Source organism: Epinephelus lanceolatus, chromosome 5, assembly GCF_041903045.1.
Source record: "Epinephelus lanceolatus isolate andai-2023 chromosome 5, ASM4190304v1, whole genome shotgun sequence".
Classification (NCBI taxonomy): domain Eukaryota; kingdom Metazoa; phylum Chordata; class Actinopteri; order Perciformes; family Serranidae; genus Epinephelus; species Epinephelus lanceolatus.
In genome coordinates, this window is record NC_135738.1 from 33,101,170 (window position 1) to 33,122,276 (window position 21,107).

The window sequence follows — 21,107 nt, forward strand, 5'->3', positions numbered from 1 at the left end:
AGCGGGAATGTACACCGCTAGGCTTCCTGTCATAACTTTCAAAATAACACTCTTATTTTACTTTGCGGGCGGTGTTAGAGCTTTTAAATAAATAACGTAATGTAACGTTACTTCTTCTAAGTGAAAATTGCGAGCGAAACGTTACATGATAATTATAATCACCCTCCCAGAAAGGTGACAGGAGCTCCTGTGTTAGGGACTGTTCCTTACTTATAAGGGGGGTGGTGCAAAATGGCGCCAGCATGTCAAATAATTTTTTAAGCACTGGGGATGGATTTATGTTTTTTTATTTTGCTTAGAGGAGGGGTACACAAATTTATCTGGTTGCATTTTGTATTTATTTTTATCATCGTTTTTAAAAGGAGACATGCCCTCCAAACAACCTGAGTTTAGTGGGCGTTTCTTTAAAATCGCCAAAATTACATCATTTATTAGAGCCAGTAACTATATGGTGGTGCAGTAGTTAGCATTGTTGCCTCACAGCAATTCCTGATTCAAACCCTGGGTGGGGGAGTCCTTCTGTGTAGAGACTGCATGTTCCACCCGTGTCAGCGTGGGTTTTTTCCAGGTACTCCGGCTTCCTCCCACAGTCCAAAGACATGCAGGTTAATTGGTGACTCTAAATTGTCCGTAGGTGTGAATGTGAGCATGAATGGTTGTCTGTCTCTATGTGTTAGCCCTGAGATAGTCTGGCGGCCTGTCCAGGGTGTCCTCTGCCTCTCGACCAATGTCAGCCGGTATAGGCTCCAGCCCCCCCAACAGGATAAGCGGTTACAGAAAATTAATGACTGAATGAATGTAAAAATTGTATTTATTGACTGAGGTCAAATTTATTGAGGTCAAATGCATAACACATTGCTTCATGTGTCAAATACAAAGTGGATACAATGCATAGAGGTTTCTAGCCATGGCTAATTTGCAACCCTGTCCCTGGTTAGACTTTTAGAATTAAAACGGTAAGTGTAAGTGTTGGAGTCATACGTTTGATTTGTGTGAAATGTAATATCCCACCATGCCACTAGGTGGCTTGTGTGGCTGGCTGTTCCTCCCAGGAAGCACAGGTGTTGCTGATGTTAGGATGCAAACCATTTTCGACTGTGCTTGGAGTAAAATTTACATGGTTGTATTTATTGGAAGTTTGTGTTGAAAGTTATTGGAAGTTATACAGACCTTATGGACAATAAAAAATGAACATGATGATTTACAGCACTGATAAAGATTGGGAGTAATTCTCTGAGTACATGTCCAAACAATTCAGCCAATTAGCAATCAGTAGTGACTAAAGTATGGGGCTAGTCACTACAGTAAGGTTACTGAGCATGGAGTATTCAATACAATAATACAACACAACATACAGTATAATACAGACAAAGACTAAGTCAAAGAGAGAGGACCACAATAAAAACAGAGACAAAAAACAATTTACAATAACTATGTTATTTAAGTATGAGGTCTGTGTGTGTTTGTCTCGATTTGTACATGTCCACACATGTATGTCCATGCATTGTGCTTAACACACATGTATGTGCACAGTCAATAGCAGGCTTGCTTCTGTTTCAGCCATTGCTTCACGTGTGTTAAAAACCTTGAGTTCTGTCAGTATTTTAACAAAACAGAAATTATTATTGGATTTTCACATTTCCAACAATCGTTGGACACACTATGTGCGAAGAAAAAAACAACCCACAATTAAAATAGTTGTATTTTATCAAAATCACTTTGTTCACTAACCAGCATGCACAAAACTGAAAAACTGATGCTTTTTTTTACTCCATGTCTTCATCTTACTCTCATTACTTCTAACAACTACAAACATCAAAGGGTGAGTTTTAACCAATTTATCGTGGTGGTGGGATCATGCATTTTCTGCCAGCCACTCTGGGATGCTCAAGGAAAAATATGTGCAGCTTTGGGGAGCCACACCCCCTTCTCTGATAACTAACGAACAGTCCCTTAACTGTTCCCCATTTCAAGGACTTAACCTACTGAATACGCGTCTTATTTTGAAATCTATAACCGGATGTTGTTTTCGGTCTTGTGTCGCTAGCTTGATGTAAATGCAACAAGAAGAGTGAAAGTATTTTCTCCCTACACTTTCTGTAATAACAACAGGACCGTACAAGTGGTCAGGAAGACTTCTTTTTGACGGACTTTCAGTAAACTAAATACATATAAGAAGAAACATGGCGCTCACCGATGCGGACGTACAGAAACAGGTACAGTTGACGGCGTTAGACCACATTACGTTAACATTACGTTATCCCTGAGACAAACATTAGGTTAACGTTATAACTTTTAGCTAAACATAACAACGTTAGCTAACAGGCTAAAAGCAGAACTAGCGTTTCCGTTGCGTGTAGTTGCTCCATTATTATCATGTTAAATTATTTTAGAGGTAACTAAACTCATTAACGGTTAATTTGAGCATGTTTTGACAGAATTGTGAAAGCCGTTGAAACAAACCGTCGGTTAACGTTCACGCTCCCTGTCATAGGAGTTAGTCAGGTTACTCTTAAAGCTTAAGTCTCTGTTTAAATAAGAAAATATCTGTTGTGATTTAAGAATTGATTTGTGCTCACATTAAAAAAGTTGTCATGAGCTTTATGAGACTCCTGAAATAAAACCAATTGTTGTGTGTTTTTCTCTTGTGACAGATCAAGCACATGATGGCCTTCATTGAGCAAGAGGCCAGCGAGAAAGTCGAGGAAATCCATTCCAAGGTGAATGAAGTGTGTCTGTCAGTCTGTCTTGTGATTGCTGCTGCAGGGACCAGTCACTTACAGGCCCTGTCATACCCATCTGTTTACAGGCTGAGGAGGAGTTCAACATCGAGAAGGGTCGTCTGGTGCAGACTCAGAGGGTGAAGATCATGGAGTACTATGAGAAGAAGGAAAAGCAGATTGAGCAACACAAGAAAATGTGAGTAGCTGGTCATTTATAGACAGTTAATGAAAGACTACTGTTGGTCGAGGGGCATTGGTGGTACTTTTTTACACACACAACTGTGAGCAATGCATATACAGTGCATTCCCTTCGAGTCACTATTTACTAGAGGCACCTTCATTGCTTTGCTTCCCACATTTTATGTACAGGCTCTTTATGCTAACGTGAAATGTGTAAGATTTAGGGAAGTTAGTGGCATCTATTGCAAGCTGCAACCAGCTAAAACTTCTCCCTGCTAGAATTCCTTTAGTGTTTATTGTTCAGGAGGTTTTTATTGGAAGCCAAATTATCCGCAGAGGTCTCCTCCTCTTCAAAAAAAATGGACCGGGTGATATAAGCCAATAAAAAACACTGAATAACGCAATTTCACGTTAGAAATCAGTGTTTCTCTGATACTATTTGGCGTCTCTGAGATGAATGGCTTGTCCACCACATGCATTTGTGTGCTCACCTTTTTCTGATCCCAACATTCAGAAGGTTTTCATCAGGAGCTGAATTAACCGCAGAGGACTCCTCCTCTTCAAAACAAATTGACCTGGTGGGTTTAATCGGTTAAAATCCTGAATAAAGCAGTTTCACGTTACAGATCAGTGTATCTCCAATAGGGCTGCCACTAACGATTATTTTCATTGTCGACTAATCTGTCGATTATTTCTTCGATTAGTCGACTAATTATTTCATCGAAAAATGTGTTAAAATGCTGAAAAATGTCAGTCTGTCTCGCTCCAACCCCAAAATTACGTCATCTAATGTCTTGTTTTGTACTCACGCCAAAGGGTTTTAGTTCACTGTCACAGGAGAGTGTGTAAAGCTGCCAATATCTGAATGTAAAAAGCTGCAGTAAGAGTATTTTGGGGTTCTTTTATAGTACTTTTCTATGAAAAATGACTCAAACCGATTAGTCGACTACTAAAATAGTCACCGATTATTTTAATAGTCGATTAGTCATCGATTAGTCGACTAATCGTGGCAGCCCTAATCTCCAACACTGTTCGGCATGTCACTGTGAGCAGCTCGTGGAACACATGCTAATCTGTTGTCACCTTTTTATCTGCTATAACTTAAGATCCAGATGTTGAGGAGGGTTTAAGAGGAAGCTGAATTATCAGCAGAGGTCTCTTCCACTCCAAAGCACACAGACCCAGCAACTGAAACCGATGAAAACAGTAAATAAAGCAGTTTCACGTTACAAATCAGTGCAACACTGATGCAACGCAACACAAATGGCTCTATCTGGAGCCAGTGGTTTGTCCATTCTGGGCTACTGTAGAAACATGGCAGTGCAACTCACTCTCTTTATAGATATAAATGGTTCATTTTAAGGTGACAAAAAAACAAATCTCCTTATTTTCAGGTGATCATACACTAAAGTAAACATACTAATTAAATCATAGTCCATTTCTGCCAACATATCCTCCCTAAATCCTACACACTGGGCCTTTTAATGAGATAGACAGTCTTGACTTGTCTTCTGATGGACTGAGAGGCAAGCGTCAACAGATTTAATTAGTTCTTAGTCACTTTGTTGCTTTGCTTGTTGTGCAGAGTTTTTCTTTGCTGTCTCCTTGTACCCTCAGCTCTGGTTGCCTTGGTAAAATCAGTTTGTCCTCATCACAGTTCAGTGTAAATAAATATTTGTAACTGCATCACCTTCCTGGGCATGAATGTCACCATATCTGTATCGTAAAAACCTCATAAGAAGGCGTCTTAAAATCAGTGTATCATGAGAGCTGGGTGAACAGCTGCTTTATAGGCGTGGTGCATTACATGTTCATGCCTGCAGATAATATATTCATTGACTTTTCCTTCCTCTCTCACAGCCAGATGTCCAACCTGATGAACCAAGCAAGGCTTAAGGTGCTGAAGGCCCGTGACGACATGATCGCCGTAAGAGATAAACACTCGTTTTTTAAAACATATTCACATATTCAGCTCATGTTACACAGTTGAAACATAACTTTCTCATGCTTCCACTTAGTATGTTGATAAATGCATATAATATTTACGACTACGATTAGGTGCATGAGTGCTTATGTTTTGCCCTATTCACCATCACTGAATTACATTCCTCCACTGCAATACAATGAAAGTAAAGGGATAATAATAATTTTAAGTCATCTGAATGAACCAGTGAAATCTCTGTTTTCTACCTGTGTTCTTGTCTCAGGATTTGTTGCATGAGGCTCGTCAAAGACTTGCAGAGATTGCCAAGGACCCTGCTAATTACTCCATCCTATTGGAGGGCATGGTGCTTCAGGTAAAATCCCCCAAGTGCTCTTGTGGGAGGGTACGGGTAAATGTGATTGGTGTGTTGGTTCTCTCTGTTTTCTAAGTGTGTGCTTTTCACTTCTCAGGGATTCTTTCAACTACTTGAACCCAAAGTTACCATTCGCTGCCGACAGCAGGATGTAGAAATGGTTCAGGTGAGGTGACTGTAGTGTTGCATGTTGTGACTATTCTAAGTTATTTAGAAAAGAGTAAGTAATTACAAGTGCCTCTGCATTTTTTGTTGAAATCATTATAGTTGGTTGTGTTGTCTGTTACAAGACTTTGTTTTATTGCTTGACAGGCTGCCGTTAATAAGGTCGTCCCTATCTACAAAGAGGCAGTGAAGAGTAACATCATCGTCAAAATCGACCAGGAGCGCTTTCTCCCGTCAGAGATGTAAGATGATTTTAATGTATTTTGACATCAATTCTTTATCTTTGATTTTAAATATACTATCAGATTACTTTTTTTGTGCTGGCTCTGATTGAAAAATGAGAAGACAGGGCATATATAAGCTGAATTTGGTTCCCTCATGTGTGCAATAACTCTTTGTTTGAACAGCTGCGGAGGAGTTGAAGTGTATAATGATAATGGGAAGATCAAGGTTTCCAACACTTTGGAGAACAGGCTTGATCTTATTGCACAACAGGTAGAGTAACTTTTATAATATACTGTATTTAAAAATCCCAAATCTTTATGCACACAACTTTCTAACACTGTAAATGTAGTTTCTGCTGTTTGCCTGTGGAGGGCAGCACAGCCCATTTAGTTTCCAATGAGCCCGTAGGCAAGACTGCCATGCTATACACAAATTAGCTGTATTTTAATTTGGTGTTGAATAATTGGAGCAATCTTTTGAAGAATGGGAAACACTGATTCTTTTTTTTTTTGGATTGTTGATGCAGGTAAGGCAGGAAGATTCACTGTCAGTAGTTACAGTCATTACTCTCTGCAGAGGCAGAAAATAGTCTTTTGAATGAATGAATGTTAATATACTTAATAGACTTCTTTATGTCTACACAAAGCAAGCAAGAAACTTTCAGTTGTTTTTGAGTTTTAGCACTCAACAAGATTGTAGTGAAGTTCAGGTCAAAAGTGTCAAACCTGCGGGGTCCGAGTCATTCTCTGTTCGTTCACAAATGTTCACTACAAACTTTTATACACAGAGAAGAATAGAAATGGAATATGGGGAAAAAAAACAAGTAAACAGGACACACGTTTGTCAGCTGTCATGTGTGCAACCAGTCACATGGCAATGTGACAGTGTTTTTGTATTGTTTGCTTCCATAGAGAGATAACATGTTTGAATCAGAAAATGATTTTGTGGGGTTCCCTTTTAGTAAATTAGACACTGTTATGATAAACAGTATATTTTTAGTTAACCTCTCTTTATGTTCATTAATGCACCAAACAAAGAGAAATATCTGTGTTTGTCTTGTTTCTATTCTGTTTTACTTCTTTTGCTTTTAGTTTCTTGTGTGTATTTATTTGTGTCTTGATTTCACACCTGACAGATGATGCCTGAAATCAGGGTGAACTTGTTCGGTGCCAATCCCAACCGCAAATTCACGGATTAACGCTGGCTTTGAAGAGAGCGGCGAGGACATGGGTGGAATATATAAGGTGACCACAGACCATCATCATCATAGTGAGCAAGAACAAGACTGCACAATTACCTACCAATCATCGGGGTCAAAGAAAGCTCTGATTTACTTAATGGGACGCTACTGATGTGCATACATCTTTTTATTTTTGTACTAATGGACTGAATTCAACAAGTGCACTTATGACTATGTGTAAGTGCATTCTGTTTTACCTCTCCAGGGATGTCTAAAGGACTGCTTTAAATTGTGATGGCAAATATGTGTTCCCTCAGTTGTTTTGGGATGTCTGTTACTCTTAATGTGTTGATTAATGTAATCAAAGCTACATATTATTTAGGTCACCAAAGATACGCATTTTCCTTTCACATACTAACTCTGTGGGCCTTTTTGATCAGTCTGTTGCATGGTCTAAAGTGCACTTGCATTTATGGTGTGTCCAACTCCGCTTTTGCTAATTAATGGCACATAATGTATGCACAGTAAGGCACAAAGGGCAAAGGGGTTGTATTTAGTCCCTTGATTAATCATAGGTGTGTTTTGAGTGTAACATGAACTCAACCAATCAGTGTCATCTCCCTTTTCCCTAATAAAGCCTGGTGCGCCTGCAAGAGCAGCAAATAAAGTGGGACATTTAAGCAGCAAAACAAAAAACTGTAGTTATAAACTTGACAGAGAAAAGAGAACAAAACGTTTAGCTTCTGAAATAATCAATGTTGCGCTGCTCCTTGTGCGTAAATACCCACAAGTCTCTCTTAATGGTAAGGCGGACAGCAGCTCTGCTCTCTGCTACGTTCACATTTGAAAGAATGTGATTAATATTTCCTCATTAATGATGTATAACTTCACCCAACAGCAACCCAGCCACGTGCCCCTGCGTGTTTAACAAGCAAAGCATTAGCATGTTGTGAACCTGCCTACGTAGGCGCATCTTACTATCTCCATTATTCACCCTTTAAATGGCAGGAAAATGCTGCGCTATTTACTTTAGAGCAGGTTTTGTTGGACAATACTGCAATCCTTTTCTGCTGCCTCAAAATAGCAACCTGACCACACCTCATTTAAAACCCACACACCCATGGGCGTACAGATGAGCCCAAGTGCATTTACTACTAACACAAGATGGGCGCTATTTATCAAAATGACAGTTACAAATTTGACTGTGTGTATGTGTGCGTGTGTGTTTGTGTGTCTGTGTGGATGTTTACCATTGTTCTGAAAGCACTTAACATACAAAACCCAAAGAAATAAACGTGTGTGACACAGAGAAATCAGCATGTATGAGATATCTTTATTTACAGCTTGTAAACAAACAGTTTACTCAGGCTATGTTCACTCTACAATGAGGAAAATGTAGTAGCCTAGGTACACTAGCCACATCAAAATGTGTCTTGCATTAAAAATGTGTAAAAACAAAAAAAACAAAAAAAAAAAAAGCTTTTAGTGCCACCCAGTGGACTTCAGTAATGGCAAACAGTTGGCGAGACAAGGTGCCATACTCCCTCCATGGGTTCAACAAATTGAATTGTCCTCGCTAAGTTGGACTCAAGTACCAAATCAATGTTTCAACACCACCAATTCCACTGAATTTGTTTAAGACTTACAGTTTTGATGCTTTAGAAACTATCAGCAATGATAAGGCTTTAATTGCATGTTTTTTTTAGTTATTGTGCGCACATCATTTGAAGCAATGTATTTATATGTGTATCTAAGCAAGTAAAATGAGCCCTGGGCCAAAACCCTTCCAAGCTGTGAGGAGAATAGGAAGTCAAGGCTATGAGACAAAGGCCCAGCAGTCTAACCTGTGGCCTTTAGGCAGGAAGTGAGCTGTGTGTTAGGGTATATTGTACACTAATGCTGGGATTAAAGCATTACCATCAGATTAACAAATGACCTTACAGTTTCTGGCAGCCAGCACCTCCCAATCCACTGAGGGAATCCAAGATTACAACTCAGACCTCACGGGTGGAGTGGGAGGAACACATAACAGGGTAGGCAGAAGGACATTAAGCTTTTTTTTTTCAGAGAAACACATCAAACATTGTAATCTAAAGTAATTGGCATTTGAAGTCAGACCAAAATAGCCAGTTCAGACTCTGACATCAAACGTTATGCAATCTTATTTTCTGATAAAGATTGAAAAGGGGATTTGTCACTTACATAGGATGATGCACAGTTCTTCGTCATGACCACACAAATGGTCAGCTCGGTAGGCATTTAAGTTAGCAGCCTCAGACAACATGCAGCAGCTCTCGCTTAACAACCAGACAGAATAATCTGTCTCAGGTGAAAGGACAGCCCCGGACATATTGCAGCAAGCATGCCGGGAAAACCCAGACAACTTGAGACATACCCTCAGATTAGTCACACACATACACAGGACCCTGTTGAACTTCCAGACCCCTGTTAACAGCATGTACAAACCTAGAGAAACATGATTAGTGTGAACCCATCGGTTCACATATTAGTAAATAGAGCCTCTTCATTTCTCAGACCGTCCCGTCTTCCTTTGGTTAGCAGATTGTGGCCGTATTTCCCCTCTCTCTGTATTCACCATTCACCCAGTTGTGTCATTCATTCACTGCAGATTAAAGCAGCAGAGACAACACAACCACCACCACCACCAATGCCAAGCACTGCTATCCCAGCAAACCTAGCACCGTCTCCCCTACCCCGAGAAAGTAGACACCTTGTGCAATGCCAAATAGAGGGGCGATGACGAGAGCACGGCATGTTGCACCCTTCAGGAATGCTGATGGGCCCTCTCGCATCATGATGCGCCTGCAAACGCACACAGACGAGAAGAAAATGTTATAAGACTCTTTATGCTTCTGAACATTAAGGTAAGAAATATTTTCTTAGAGACTAAAAGCTTACCGTGTGCAGTCAACGATTCCTCTGTATGTGTCCTCTCCCTCACCTTTTTGCAAGGTCTGCAGGCGAGTCTTTATGACTGTACAAGGCATTTAAAACACAAAAGTGCACTGTTACTGCGTGTCAGTTAAAGCAAGCAGCAGCCACTGTGGCCACAAATGACAATCACAGCATAATGGCAAATGCTGACATGTAGTGTAATAATAACACGAGTAGCAATGTCCAAAACTCTGAGAATGAACTCAGTAATGTCACTCACGTGGAATTACAATGTCTGAAGTCGCTCCCTGTCTAATTTACACCACCATTCAATAGCTTGCTTGGGCACAGTCAGATGTCTGAAGGGACTACTAGGTCTTTTATACTTTTAGATTGTAGAAAGCCATTTTTACAAATGTTATTTTGTATGAAGGCTTTGTTTTGTACATAACAACAAAACACTGTACAATGGTTGAACCAAACTGACAACTGAAAGGGCAGAGAGAGACAAAGATAGCTCTGAGCAATATGTCAATAAGAGAAGAAGAAATCGCTGGTCACTTGCAAAAGAAACCTGAAGCTTGGCATCGAAATTTGTGCAGATTTAAAAAGGAAAAGGTTCCTGTTTCAGTGTCAAGTGCAAAACAATTCCCATAACAAGCTGGAATTACCAGGCAAACTGTTGCTTTAGCAAAGCTATTCCTAAAACCTCACACTAGAAAAAGAGGGTTAGTCTAGACTTAGCACTGACAAAGCTTCAAAACAAGCTTAGCTGACAAATCATAGTTTAAACCTATTCAATCCAACTACTGAGTTAACTGCTTAGGGCCCAAAGAAAAATAGGTTTCTAAAATATTTCGATCTCATTTGTATCATTGTGTTTGCATCATTTGTTTGCTTATGCTTTGTTGGGTTGAAAAGCAGATTTAAAACAGAACGGTATTTGTGTGTGTCCCAACAGTTGATGCACAACTGTCGGGACATCGACTGCTAATAATCCCATCAAATAGTGCATCCTATTTTGTAGGTTTGGAAATAACCATTGTGTGACAGCAGCTGGTAGTGATGGTAAGTGTCTGAAATCCCATTGTACTGCTCTCTATTGACTGACTATCTATTATATATCAGGAGCAAATGAGTGAACAGGAGAGTGACTTTGGGCACAGCCAGTATCTAAAATTTGCTAACCTTAGCTAACCTTAGCGACTACAAACCACTGGTCAGCTGGCTCTGCTACTGGTCATACCAGACCAAGTGAGCCTATAGTGCCAAAACTTTTGAGTGTGTTAAATTAACCAAGGTTGCATTTATTGCCTACTCACCATCCAGTGGTGTTACAGCCACAGCTGCCACTGAGCCTGCAGTGCAGCCTGCCAAAAACGACTGCCAGAATGGCGCCCGGGCCTGCACATCACCCACTTTTTCAAGGCCCAGTGCGTTTAGGTTGGCAAACAGTGGGAAGTAGATCATTGAGAAGGGGACATCCCTAAAAAATATGATTAAAAAATGATTAGATTAAATGAGATGAAAGAGAGGCAGTGTTAAAAGATTAGGAAAAACTAAAGACAAATTGGGAGAGGATGAAGTCATGGGAGGGAAGCAGGGAGAGAGAGAGTCATGGCCCCATTCAGCTGCAGTGTAGCAGCCAGACACAGCTGCAGGAATCTATTGATCAGTGTTGATTGAAAGAGGTGTCGGGAAATACAACAAACGCAGTGTGAGTTACGCAATGTAAAATCAAGTCATTAAAGCGGTGATGACAGAGTTGAGTGAAAGGAGAGACAGAGCTGGAGAACACAATCAACTGTGCACAGTAATTTACGCTATAGTTTTTGAAGATTTCCAGCATGAGAGCAAAGTATAAAAAGCATTAAGTCATGGACCAAGTGACACTATTTTAAAGAAGACAGTGAATTATAAGAGATACCCGAAAAAAGTCTGGTATAGCTCAAAACAGGTCAAAATGATAGAAAAAGACAGACATGAAGGTTTTCTCCTGCTGCTGAGTATTTATGTTGACAATATGTCACTACGATTTTTACATAAATGTACATTAAAAGTTAAGATGAGACAAGTAAAACAAGTTGCATGTATTGTAAGTATGTGGGTGAATGTGTGTTTATGTCTTTGTGTGTACAACCTCATTAAGGTGGCTCCTGCTCCCCTGTAGAGGCCTGCCAGCCCACGAGTCTTCAGCAGCTCCGCAGTGATGCCGGTGGCTGAGGGCCGAGGTCGAGGTTGCGCCGGTGGTGGGGCTACCAACGATGGAGCTGGACCTGATCCCGGAGCAGCAGCCTGAGCTGGAGTTCGAACAGGCCTCTGGGCAGCTGATGGTCAAACAAAGACTGTCCAAGGTTAGAAAACACATGCAGGTGGATGTAATCCTGCAGTCAACTCTGTCACTGAATAAAGGATGGGCAGCAAAAAGATGGATGCTGTATATGACTTTAAGGTATACTATACAGGATTGTTGGTTACTGCAAAAGTAAGAGTAAAAGCCACTCCCAGATTCACTCTCATTTGGTGTTTCTCCCTGGTATGTTTGTGTTTTTTCAGCATTGTATCTCTTGGATGCCTGCTGCTTATAGTCTGGCACCTGTTGCTACCTTCTTATAAAGCCTGATCTCATCTGAGCGCTCTGCGGGTACACACCCATAAACATCCTGAGCCAAGTACAGGAAATAAGAAGAAAATACAGACAGAGGGCAGAGTCTCTGCTGGAAAAAAATGCCATTTTCCGAGTAGATTTACCTGCAGAGTAGGACTTTCCAAGATTTCAGTGCATTGCATCATTTAACACTGACATGAATTTTGACACACTGCATCTCAGTATATGTACAAAAAAAACCTCACACTCAAAAAGCATTAAATACAGTGATCAACTTACCGAGCCTTCCTGCATCCTGCAGCTGGATCTTAAGCATCTCCATGGGAGTGGTGACGACCACCTGACACGTCCCAGCCCCACACCCTGCCAGTACCTCCCCCCACAGGGGCAAATGCCTGGAAACACAAGTGTGTCAATGACAGACATACAGCATTAATAAGAGTAAGATTCAGTAGCGACAGGCCATGAGTCAATATATTGATTTATGAGAGAAAATACACAAGCTTGAGATTGTGGCATGAGATGTAGCGTCATCATATGATGTATCACTGAGGGGCAAAAATCAATGTACCCGTCCTTAGACAGCTTCTGTCTGAAGACGTCATTGGCAGCCAGCTTGATGGCTTTTTCTGGCGTAACTAGAGTGAGGTTCACGGCTGCACCTGGAAAACACAAACAGGCTGATGACAGGGACACACGACAGTTTCCGCTGAGGTACACAAATAGAACCAACCTACATGGCAGCTTATGGCTCACTGCAGTGGGCTAATAGCAGCGCACTAGTTATTATGACAAAAAGATTGAGGGCTCTCGGGAGAAACAACAGCGTAGGTGGCTGGATTAAGCTTATAGTAAAGCACAGTTGTAGTGTTGTTTGTCAGGGGGGATTAGAAATGCAAAGAATACCTCTGTAGCATCCAAAATAGCCTTCCGAGCGTATCGTCTTGGCAAGGCAATCCAGCCTTTAAAAACAAAAGAAAGACAATTGACATTTTGTTTTTTATTAGAATGCATCATAACAGTGTTCATAATGTTTCACCATCAACTCTCCTGACAGACATTTAGGTCAAATCAATAGTGTTATGCTTCATTCATTAGCATCATCACCAGCCTGGCCTTCACCCGAATACACTACGACTCTGGACAGAGATCAGTGCTGTCCATGAACTGTATGAGCAATTCTTTTGAAATGTTTTTGTGGCAAAGAGCAGGAAAAAGTCCGACCCTGTGACTGGGCCTTGAAGGGAATCAGCTATTTTTTCCATCTATGACTCATAGTGGAAAACCGCAGTCTAGAAAACCGCTGGTTAACACAGAATGGCCATGCCCAGTCAGCCAGCAATATTGATGCCCACCAGATGTGTGTAGTTAGACATTGAGGGTCTTTTAAGGACAGTCAGTCTCTGTATTTCTTCATTTTGTGTCCGATTAAAACTCCACCACAAATGTAGGCTATAGAATATGAGGTCGTTATTGTGCATTGGTCTGAATATTTGTCTGGTTTTGGTGAAGTTGCCATGGCGGTACTTCAAAACACACACTCTACACAGCCTTTCCTCTAATATGATCCCATGATTTAGCTTTGTGCAAACTCACAACAACACTGGACCAAATATGGGGAGAGTGTGTTTAGCTGTGGTGCTCCACCCTCTGAGATTCAGGGGGAAAGTATGCAAGTGGCTTCATCTAAATAATTCTGACTTGTGGCTCTAATTAGAGAGTGCTGTGAACCAGAAAGCACATTAAACTTCTGTTCATCCTCAGCAGATATTTTGTAATGCTTTTACAGTTCATAGACTTTGACATTGGTTAGATATGCATACAGAAATAAATGACAATTAAAAAGTATAATTTAGGGATGCTTAGACAAAAAACCAGCAGTAATGTGAAAGCCCGTATCTTTGCATGTACAGTACAGTGTCAGATCGGTGACATAATCGGGTTAACTTGGGGCAGGGGGAGCCCTACTCACATTCCTTTGTAGACTTGGACGCCCTGCTGGTTCTGTAGGCGGGTCTTGGCCAGGTCAATAGGAAATACACATGTCACACCAACCAGGCCTGCCACGCCCCCATTAATCAGCTTAGCAGGGAGGCTGCTGAGGGATCAACATAAACACACGCACACATGCACGCACAGACCCATTTTAAAGGTATAGTCACCGACACAAGTCGTGCAAGTGGCACACCCATTCATGGACAGAGATACAAAAAGCAGGCCCACCAACAAAACATACACACATACACACACACACACACACAAGGAGTGTAAGAGCCCAACATAAACCCAACTGCTGCTTCCACTTAGTGAATACATTTTAAACCGTCTCCATTAAGCTAAACAAGCATGGTAAAGATACTTACCTAACTTTCTTCTCCGACATCCTGCTTGTGTTTGGGCTCCAGGCCCAGGCCTACTACTCCTCTCCTCTCCTCCTCCTCCTCCTCGTCCTCCTCCTCCTCCACCACCAACCCCTCCTCTTTGTCTTCCTTTTTCCTCTTCCTCTTCCCTCCCACACTTCAGCACGCAGGCCAAAGTTGTCACCGCAGCTCAACCCTCACCTGCCCACCCACGCCACAAATGCCGCCCACTGATTCTTCTAATGTGGCAGCAATGGACCGCCTTCTTCTTCTTCTTTGCCCTGGTACGGCAGGGGTGGACGCCCTTTTTTTTCTGTCGTGGCCAAAACCACTAATGTTGAATTTGTGTCTTCTGGCCAGCCTTTCTGCTTTGTTGTACCTCACATCAAAACCCAGTCTCTCTCATACAGTCTGGAAACACAAAACACATACAGTCAATATAGATTAAGTAATTCAAAAGAGCACATGTGAGACCAGTGTTTCTCTATTCAGTGACGCTTGTCTTTCTCAAAGCAAGTTGAAATAGACAGTTTTGATGGCAATAATAGGAGTGTATCTTTGTGATGGACTGACACACCTCACATTATCTGTAAGAGTCTCTAAAATCCAGATTTAGTCATTCATAAATGTGAATAGCTGCATATTATCCCAGGACTACCACACTGAGACAGAACATCTTGAGTCTCTCTAATCTGCCAGCTAAAAGGGATAAGAGTATTTGATCTAGCAAGGAGGGCAGAACTGAAAATGAGGGGCTTACCGGTATTCTTTCACCACAATTGGAATCCAGCATTTAACAAAGGGCTGAAAAGGAGATTTGAATGGAAGTTGGAAAATTTGTTTGACAAGTTTTTTTTTTGTCTTTATTTGTTCTGGAAGTACAATAGACTGTCGTCCAGGTAATACAAATTCTGCTGAACTCTTCTTGAGTTCAGAGATCTTGCATTCCCCTATTATGTTCTCTGTTTCTTCCATTCTTTTTCTGCCTTTTCCCCTCCTGACTTCCCCCTTCCCTCAGCTCCCTAATTAATCTCCCTCTTAATCTCTCCACCTCCCATCCGCCTCTATTTTTACCACTGTAAACCTCACTGCATCCTCGCATGTCCTCTCCTCTCAGAGTAACGGGAACAATCACTTTTTGCTTTGTTCATCTGCTCACCTTGATTTGTAATAATGTTCCATCTCCAAATATTTTTTTCTGTTTATATCCTCCTTTATACTCTGTCTTTTCCATTGCTGGATCCTAGTCACATTCTACACATGCCTTTCACTGAGCCTCTTTCTGTGAAACTTTCTTTCAGCTCAGCTCCATTCACGCACAGTAGTGACCCTGCCAAAACACAGACAAGGGTGCCTCACCCCAAGCCAACCTCCAGCTCTCAGACTTCTGTTTCCCCCAAGAAACTGCACTGGAACACCCCGATTGCACAGTTCACACAGCACAAGCCCCCCACGAGACAGCTTTCAAAGATAAAAACTCAATTTTCTTCCATCACAGAAATACAGCAGTGGGGAATGGGGGTCTTACCTCAGTCGGTGCATCCCACAGACAGGATCAAGCTGTCCACTTTCCTTTCACTTCAACAATGTGTGCAGCAATGGTAGTCAAGCGAGAGCGATCTGAGAGAGCCAGCCGCCACTCAGGGGCCGTTGCACAAACACCAGCATTGTCCTGCTGCCTAAGTCCCTCCCTCTCGTGGTGACTCCCTGTGTGACACAGCCCCGGCAACTCAGCTCTACACTAACACAACTCGACATAAACTCATGCTGCAGCCACAATACACGCAACAGACAGGCAGAGACAAATACCCACAGTTATAACTCAGTGTGCACTGTTTCTATGAATATATACGCAACATGAACAGCAACAGAAAAGGTTGGCCATCAGTAACTGGCTCTCTATTCAGCAGTCCCGACATTACATAATACCTCTAGGCACATTGAATTCCACAACTGTTCACAGACTTACAATTACTACCAAGGTAACAGTGATATGCTGATATCATTAACACTGTTTGGGACAGTTGATGTATTTATATTAAGAAATACGTAAAATTAGGTAATTAAAGGACAAGAAAGTTATGTAAGGACATCAACAAAATGAGCATGTGACTACCACAGCAACCACTCATTGCCCTTAAACTGTTTTTTTCATGAGCATTGATTGATGTATTGATTCCTGCTGATGGAAAAAACAATTACTATCAGTGATCATTTCACTCATCAGCAGGGAGAATCTTTCAGTAAAGATGATGTTTTATAGGTTGGCTTTCACATTTTACGCACTTAGTTGCACCATACACTTTCAAAAAAAGGTTATTTGTGGTGAAAATAGAAACCTACATGTTGCCTTCATTGTATCAATGTGTAGCTTTTACCTCGCTGAAAGAATGCCTGTCTGTGTTTCCAACAAAGAGGGTCAGCGGCCAGCACAGAATTGTCCATGCTACTCAATACACTCTACTTTAGCATACTAAATGTCCCAAGTAAGAGAACAACAGGACCCTTTAAAATGACACTAATAATGATTATAATATGCAAAATGTGGCCCTAAGTTAAAGGAACAGTTCATCCTAAAATTAAAAATACATATTTTGTCCTCTTACCTGTAGTGTTATATGTCAGTCTAGATTGTTTTGGTGTGAGTTGTGGAGTGTTGGAGATATCGACCGTGGAGACGTCTGCCTTCTCTCCAGTATAATTTAACTAGATAGCATACAACAGCAATGTCTCTTTTCAGAAATCATGACCTTCTAACTCAAGATAATCCACAGACATTGCTGTGAGCAGATTGATGTAGGAACTATTTTCTTTCAACTGTACCACCACACAGAAGGAGGCATGCATCTACTGCTAGATTACCTAGCAACCCCTGAGCAAGCTAACGCTACACCTTAGCCAAGGATTTTGGGTGAACTGTCCCTTTAATATATAATAAAAAGCACAACAGGTGGTCAGACCAACTTGCCCAGTCACATGTGCATACAATATATTATTTCGTATGTGATTATATCCAATGTGTTACAACACCACAAGAGCAAACTTTTGAAATGGAAATATCTACTGGGAAATTAAACTATAAATCTGGTAAATGGGGTGAGCTGAAGTGATAGAGAAAGCATTCAGATGCTTTACATAAAGGGAAACTACAGCCATTTTCAAAATTCTTACATGTTATCCTTATGGTCTAAGACAGTCCAAAAAATATTAGTAGACATGAACAACTCTCTCCCAAATCCAAAAGCTTGAATGCTAAAATTCAAATGTGTGATGATATAGGGTATAAAGTCTGGAGCTGCTCCATAAACAATGAATTAGGAAAGATGTTCTAGATCAGTGGTTCCCAACTGGTAGGTTGCAGACCAAAAGTGGGTCGTGGATCCATTCTGAATGGACCTAAAGTGACTTGCAAACATGTCTAGTTTGTATAAAATGTTCTCTATTTTGATTTACAGGGAATTTCCAGCACTTAGCTGCATTTTTAAGTGCTGTTTCCTGCTGTAAAGTGAGCGACTATAGGACGGCTACTTGACAGAGACTGAAAACTAGCTCGACGACATGGCCAGACCCAAGTGTAATGCTGAATGTATTAAACTGTGTGGACCTTAAACTGATGACTACAGAGAAATCTGAGTACTGTGGCTGAACCAGTTGGGAGCCACTGTTCTAGATGACACTGAGAGAACCCAGGGGAATGTTCTGAGTAAATGGGGACATTTCCTGTTTCATAACTGAGAACACTACAATAGAAGAAATCTCATTTGGGTATAAAAAAGAAAAAACAAACATTCTGTGGGTCCATAAAATCAGTACTGGAATTCTTAATTTAGATGGTGTTCCCCTTTAAGGAAAAGTATCAATTCCAAAGTATAAACATAAAAGTCCTAAATGTTTGTATATGTGTTGTTACTGATACGTTTAAGTAGGAGCAGCATTTTAATGTTGTAGCTGGTTGAGGGTAGGGATTTATAATGACATACTGTTAGATAATTTAATCAATAATAGCGCATCATACTTTATAAGTGATCTTATGTTTTATGAGTATAAATTTGCAGGTATAGTATATCAAAACTGTAGTAAAGTACCACTGCTCCATCCACCAGCCCTGTTTGTGCAAATAAACTAACTGCACAGCTTCTCTTTAGGGTTTTGTATTTGAATGGGCCACCAACACTACCAGGGTAACAGCACATAATAAGGAGATCAACTCCATGCTCCTGAATCATAATAACAGCAGAAATTAAATTAATGAATTACTAATTACATACAGTAGGGAGCCTCCTTGATAAATAGGCTAAAGTTAGTTTGGATTCAAGGACAAAAACTTTTAATGGTAGTAAGCTAGTATTCAAAGATACAATACACTCGCACGTCAGCTGCCAACTTAACTCACTAAGTTCTGAGTTGGAAAGTTAGGTTTGCCCATGATGCTCGGTTTTACACCAAGAATCACTGGATTGCTTTGTTGCCTAGCAACATCACAACCTTACATGGGACTGACATTCCCAAGGGACCCAAAGAGTGCGCTGTCACTGCACTGACAGCACCGTGATGGCTGACCACACTTGCCCTGCCCTGCTGACAACTGCTGTCACCTTAGAGCACCACAGACCATGGAAGAGTGTGAAGAGTGGTTGACAATCCACATGGAATTTATTGCACTAATTAACACATTCAACCAGACTGGAGGGACTAATGAATGAATGACATCACGTGGAGTAGTCTGGATATCTTTTAGAAGAATGGAGTTCATTTCTTCAGTAGAGTTCAGAGACTTGTAGAGTATAAGCCAAAGTCATTTTCATTTTTGTCACCCATCTGTATTATCCGATGTGAGGGTCAAAAGGACAGAGGGATGTTGTATGCTGTAAAGCCCTGTGAGGCAAATTGTGATTTGTAATATTGGGCTTTATAAATAAAATTGATTGATTGATGATATTGCATCCATCTATATTACAAGGGTGCAGACATGATTGTAATTGTCAATAAACTTGAAAGCTGCTGCTCATTGATTTTTTTATGTTGAACTTCTAATGCTTTACACTCTACAGAGCACACTGTAATTCAAACCCACCATTACTTAGAAGGCAACATTGTTTCTTAGGAATTGTGTCACGATGGAAACAGCTTGGGTCTAAGTTTGATTGTTGCCAGTTGCTGACAGCAAACACTGCTACAAGCATTTATTATTCTCAGTGAAAACACTTACAGGTTTGGACTAGTGGACTGGCAGGACAAGTAAATCAGAAGGGGCTGTGTGTTTTGTGGCAAATTATTACCACTGGAGCTACTCAGCACATATTGCAAAACATACTTTATTTACACATATATAAAGTAGATGTAAGTATATGTATATATTGTATGCATAATGTATATATTTGGCTCCCAAGATGATGAACCCTGCCTGCCTTGGAGAAGTCATGAGCTTTCCTCTTGCACCACCTTTAGGCCAAAATGTTAACTTGCACACAGGACATTTACTGCATCTAATCATTTAATTTAATGACATTTAATATGCTGATCACACTTAATCTTCCAAGACGTTAACGCCTGATCTAAAGGGGCCCATAGCCTTTCCTCTAGTGCCACCCACAGGACCCAAATAACACTTTCTGCTCAACTACTCAAGTACCTCTCAAGTGTGTGTATTAAGGATGCAGCTAAAAGAGACCCCTAGAATGGGCTTTAAGTTTTGTACTTAGAGTCTTGGTATGTGAACAGGACGGGTTGTCTGCCTTTTATATGTATTTATTTAGGTTAGGTACATTATACTTTGTTTTTGAATGAGTGGCTGCCTCTCAGTGTCACTGGGCACTATGGCTGTCTCATAGCATGCACTTTTCACATTTTACGATAGGGGGAGCTCCTGTGTAGTGTATCGCTCAAAACTTCCAATGGTGGTATCGTTTACAAAATCGAAATATAGCTGACAATTTACTTTATGCTAAAATAATTATCTGAACGAGTCATTAGAATATAGGAGAGTTTGAAAACTCTTCTTGCTGTTGTTGTAAGTGAATCAAACGGTAATAGGTTCAAAAACGTTGACAATAGGAAATAGGAAATTAATTTACATTAGCCAGATAATGACAAATGCAATCTTATACCGCCACACGGAAAAAAATGGGGATGTCGCTTTAAAAAAAAGTTACCTGTTCATACCGGTGCATCTTTTCAGTTTTTTTATTCATTCACCATTCACAAGCATTCCCTTTAAACGGTGGCCGCACTATCAATTCAAAGGGGTACGGTTGACTATAGGTTTTGCTATTTTAACAAAAAAGACAAATCCAATTGCAAATATGTTTAATTATTACAAGTTGTTGTTGTGAAATATCAACATGCGCGACACTATAAAGACTACTTATGCTAACATATGATTAAACATATAGCGCTAAGAAGTGGCTCCCCCCTATTCTTCGTGCGGTGGTATCGCCCTTCCCATCTGTTCAGCTCCGGTGAGACTCTGATTGA

At 40.7% G+C, this 21,107-nt stretch overlaps 2 protein-coding genes across 6 annotated transcripts; one reads left to right on the forward strand and one right to left on the reverse strand.

Moving 5' to 3' along the window:
- Positions 1–2,038: 2,038 nt before the first annotated feature.
- On the forward strand, positions 2,039–12,184 carry atp6v1e1a (ATPase H+ transporting V1 subunit E1a). 3 transcript variants are annotated; one of them, XR_013491632.1, is made up of 12 exons: positions 2,040–2,216; positions 2,655–2,720; positions 2,810–2,919; positions 4,764–4,830; positions 5,111–5,200; positions 5,298–5,366; positions 5,513–5,607; positions 5,773–5,860; positions 6,726–6,834; positions 9,400–9,655; positions 10,693–10,733; positions 11,815–12,184. XR_013491632.1 is itself a non-coding variant. In XM_078168104.1 (10 exons), exons 1-9 carry the CDS (start codon positions 2,184–2,186, stop codon positions 6,786–6,788), a joined length of 681 nt encoding a protein of 226 aa, XP_078024230.1. In that variant the 5' UTR covers positions 2,039–2,183; the 3' UTR covers positions 6,789–6,834; positions 11,815–12,184. The 3 variants fall into 3 exon arrangements, 2 of the variants coding, with proteins under 2 accessions (XP_078024230.1, XP_033489925.1); XM_078168104.1 differs by lacking the exons at positions 9,400–9,655; positions 10,693–10,733 and having other exon boundaries at positions 2,039–2,216; XM_033634034.2 differs by lacking the exons at positions 9,400–9,655; positions 10,693–10,733; positions 11,815–12,184 and having other exon boundaries at positions 6,726–8,083.
- Positions 8,084–16,328, reverse strand: slc25a18 (solute carrier family 25 member 18). Of its 3 annotated transcripts, XM_033634031.2 has the most exons (11): positions 16,162–16,327; positions 15,394–15,437; positions 14,637–15,044; positions 14,246–14,371; positions 13,180–13,235; positions 12,845–12,935; positions 12,553–12,668; positions 11,806–11,992; positions 10,988–11,151; positions 9,690–9,765; positions 8,084–9,593 (listed from the first exon to the last, which is right to left on the reverse strand). In XM_033634031.2, the coding sequence occupies exons 3-11, from the start codon at positions 14,654–14,656 to the stop codon at positions 9,452–9,454; spliced, it is 978 nt and encodes a 325-aa protein (XP_033489922.1). In that variant the 5' UTR covers positions 14,657–15,044; positions 15,394–15,437; positions 16,162–16,327; the 3' UTR covers positions 8,084–9,451. The 3 variants fall into 3 exon arrangements, with proteins under 3 accessions (XP_033489922.1, XP_033489924.1, XP_033489921.1); XM_033634033.2 differs by lacking the exon at positions 15,394–15,437 and having other exon boundaries at positions 14,246–14,368; positions 16,162–16,328; XM_033634030.2 differs by lacking the exon at positions 15,394–15,437.
- Between the last annotated feature and the right edge of the window lie 4,779 nt (positions 16,329–21,107).

Bases quoted from the DNA above. Each gene is read 5' to 3' on its own strand.
- atp6v1e1a (XM_078168104.1), top strand. From the start codon at position 2,184: ATGGCGCTCACCGATGCGGACGTACAGAAACAG. The intron at 2,721-2,809 runs GTGAATGAAGTG...ATCTGTTTACAG, and splicing joins TCGAGGAAATCCATTCCAAG to GCTGAGGAGGAGTTCAACAT. The intron at 2,920-4,763 runs GTGAGTAGCTGG...CCTCTCTCACAG, and splicing joins ATTGAGCAACACAAGAAAAT to CCAGATGTCCAACCTGATGA.
- slc25a18 (XM_033634030.2), bottom strand. From the start codon at position 14,656: ATGTCGGAGAAGAAAGTTAG. The intron at 11,993-12,552 runs GTAAGTTGATCA...TTTGACCATCAG, and splicing joins GCAGGATGCAGGAAGGCTCG to CTGCCCAGAGGCCTGTTCGA. The intron at 9,766-10,987 runs GTGAGTAGGCAA...TGCCTTGTACAG, and splicing joins GGCTGTAACACCACTGGATG to TCATAAAGACTCGCCTGCAG.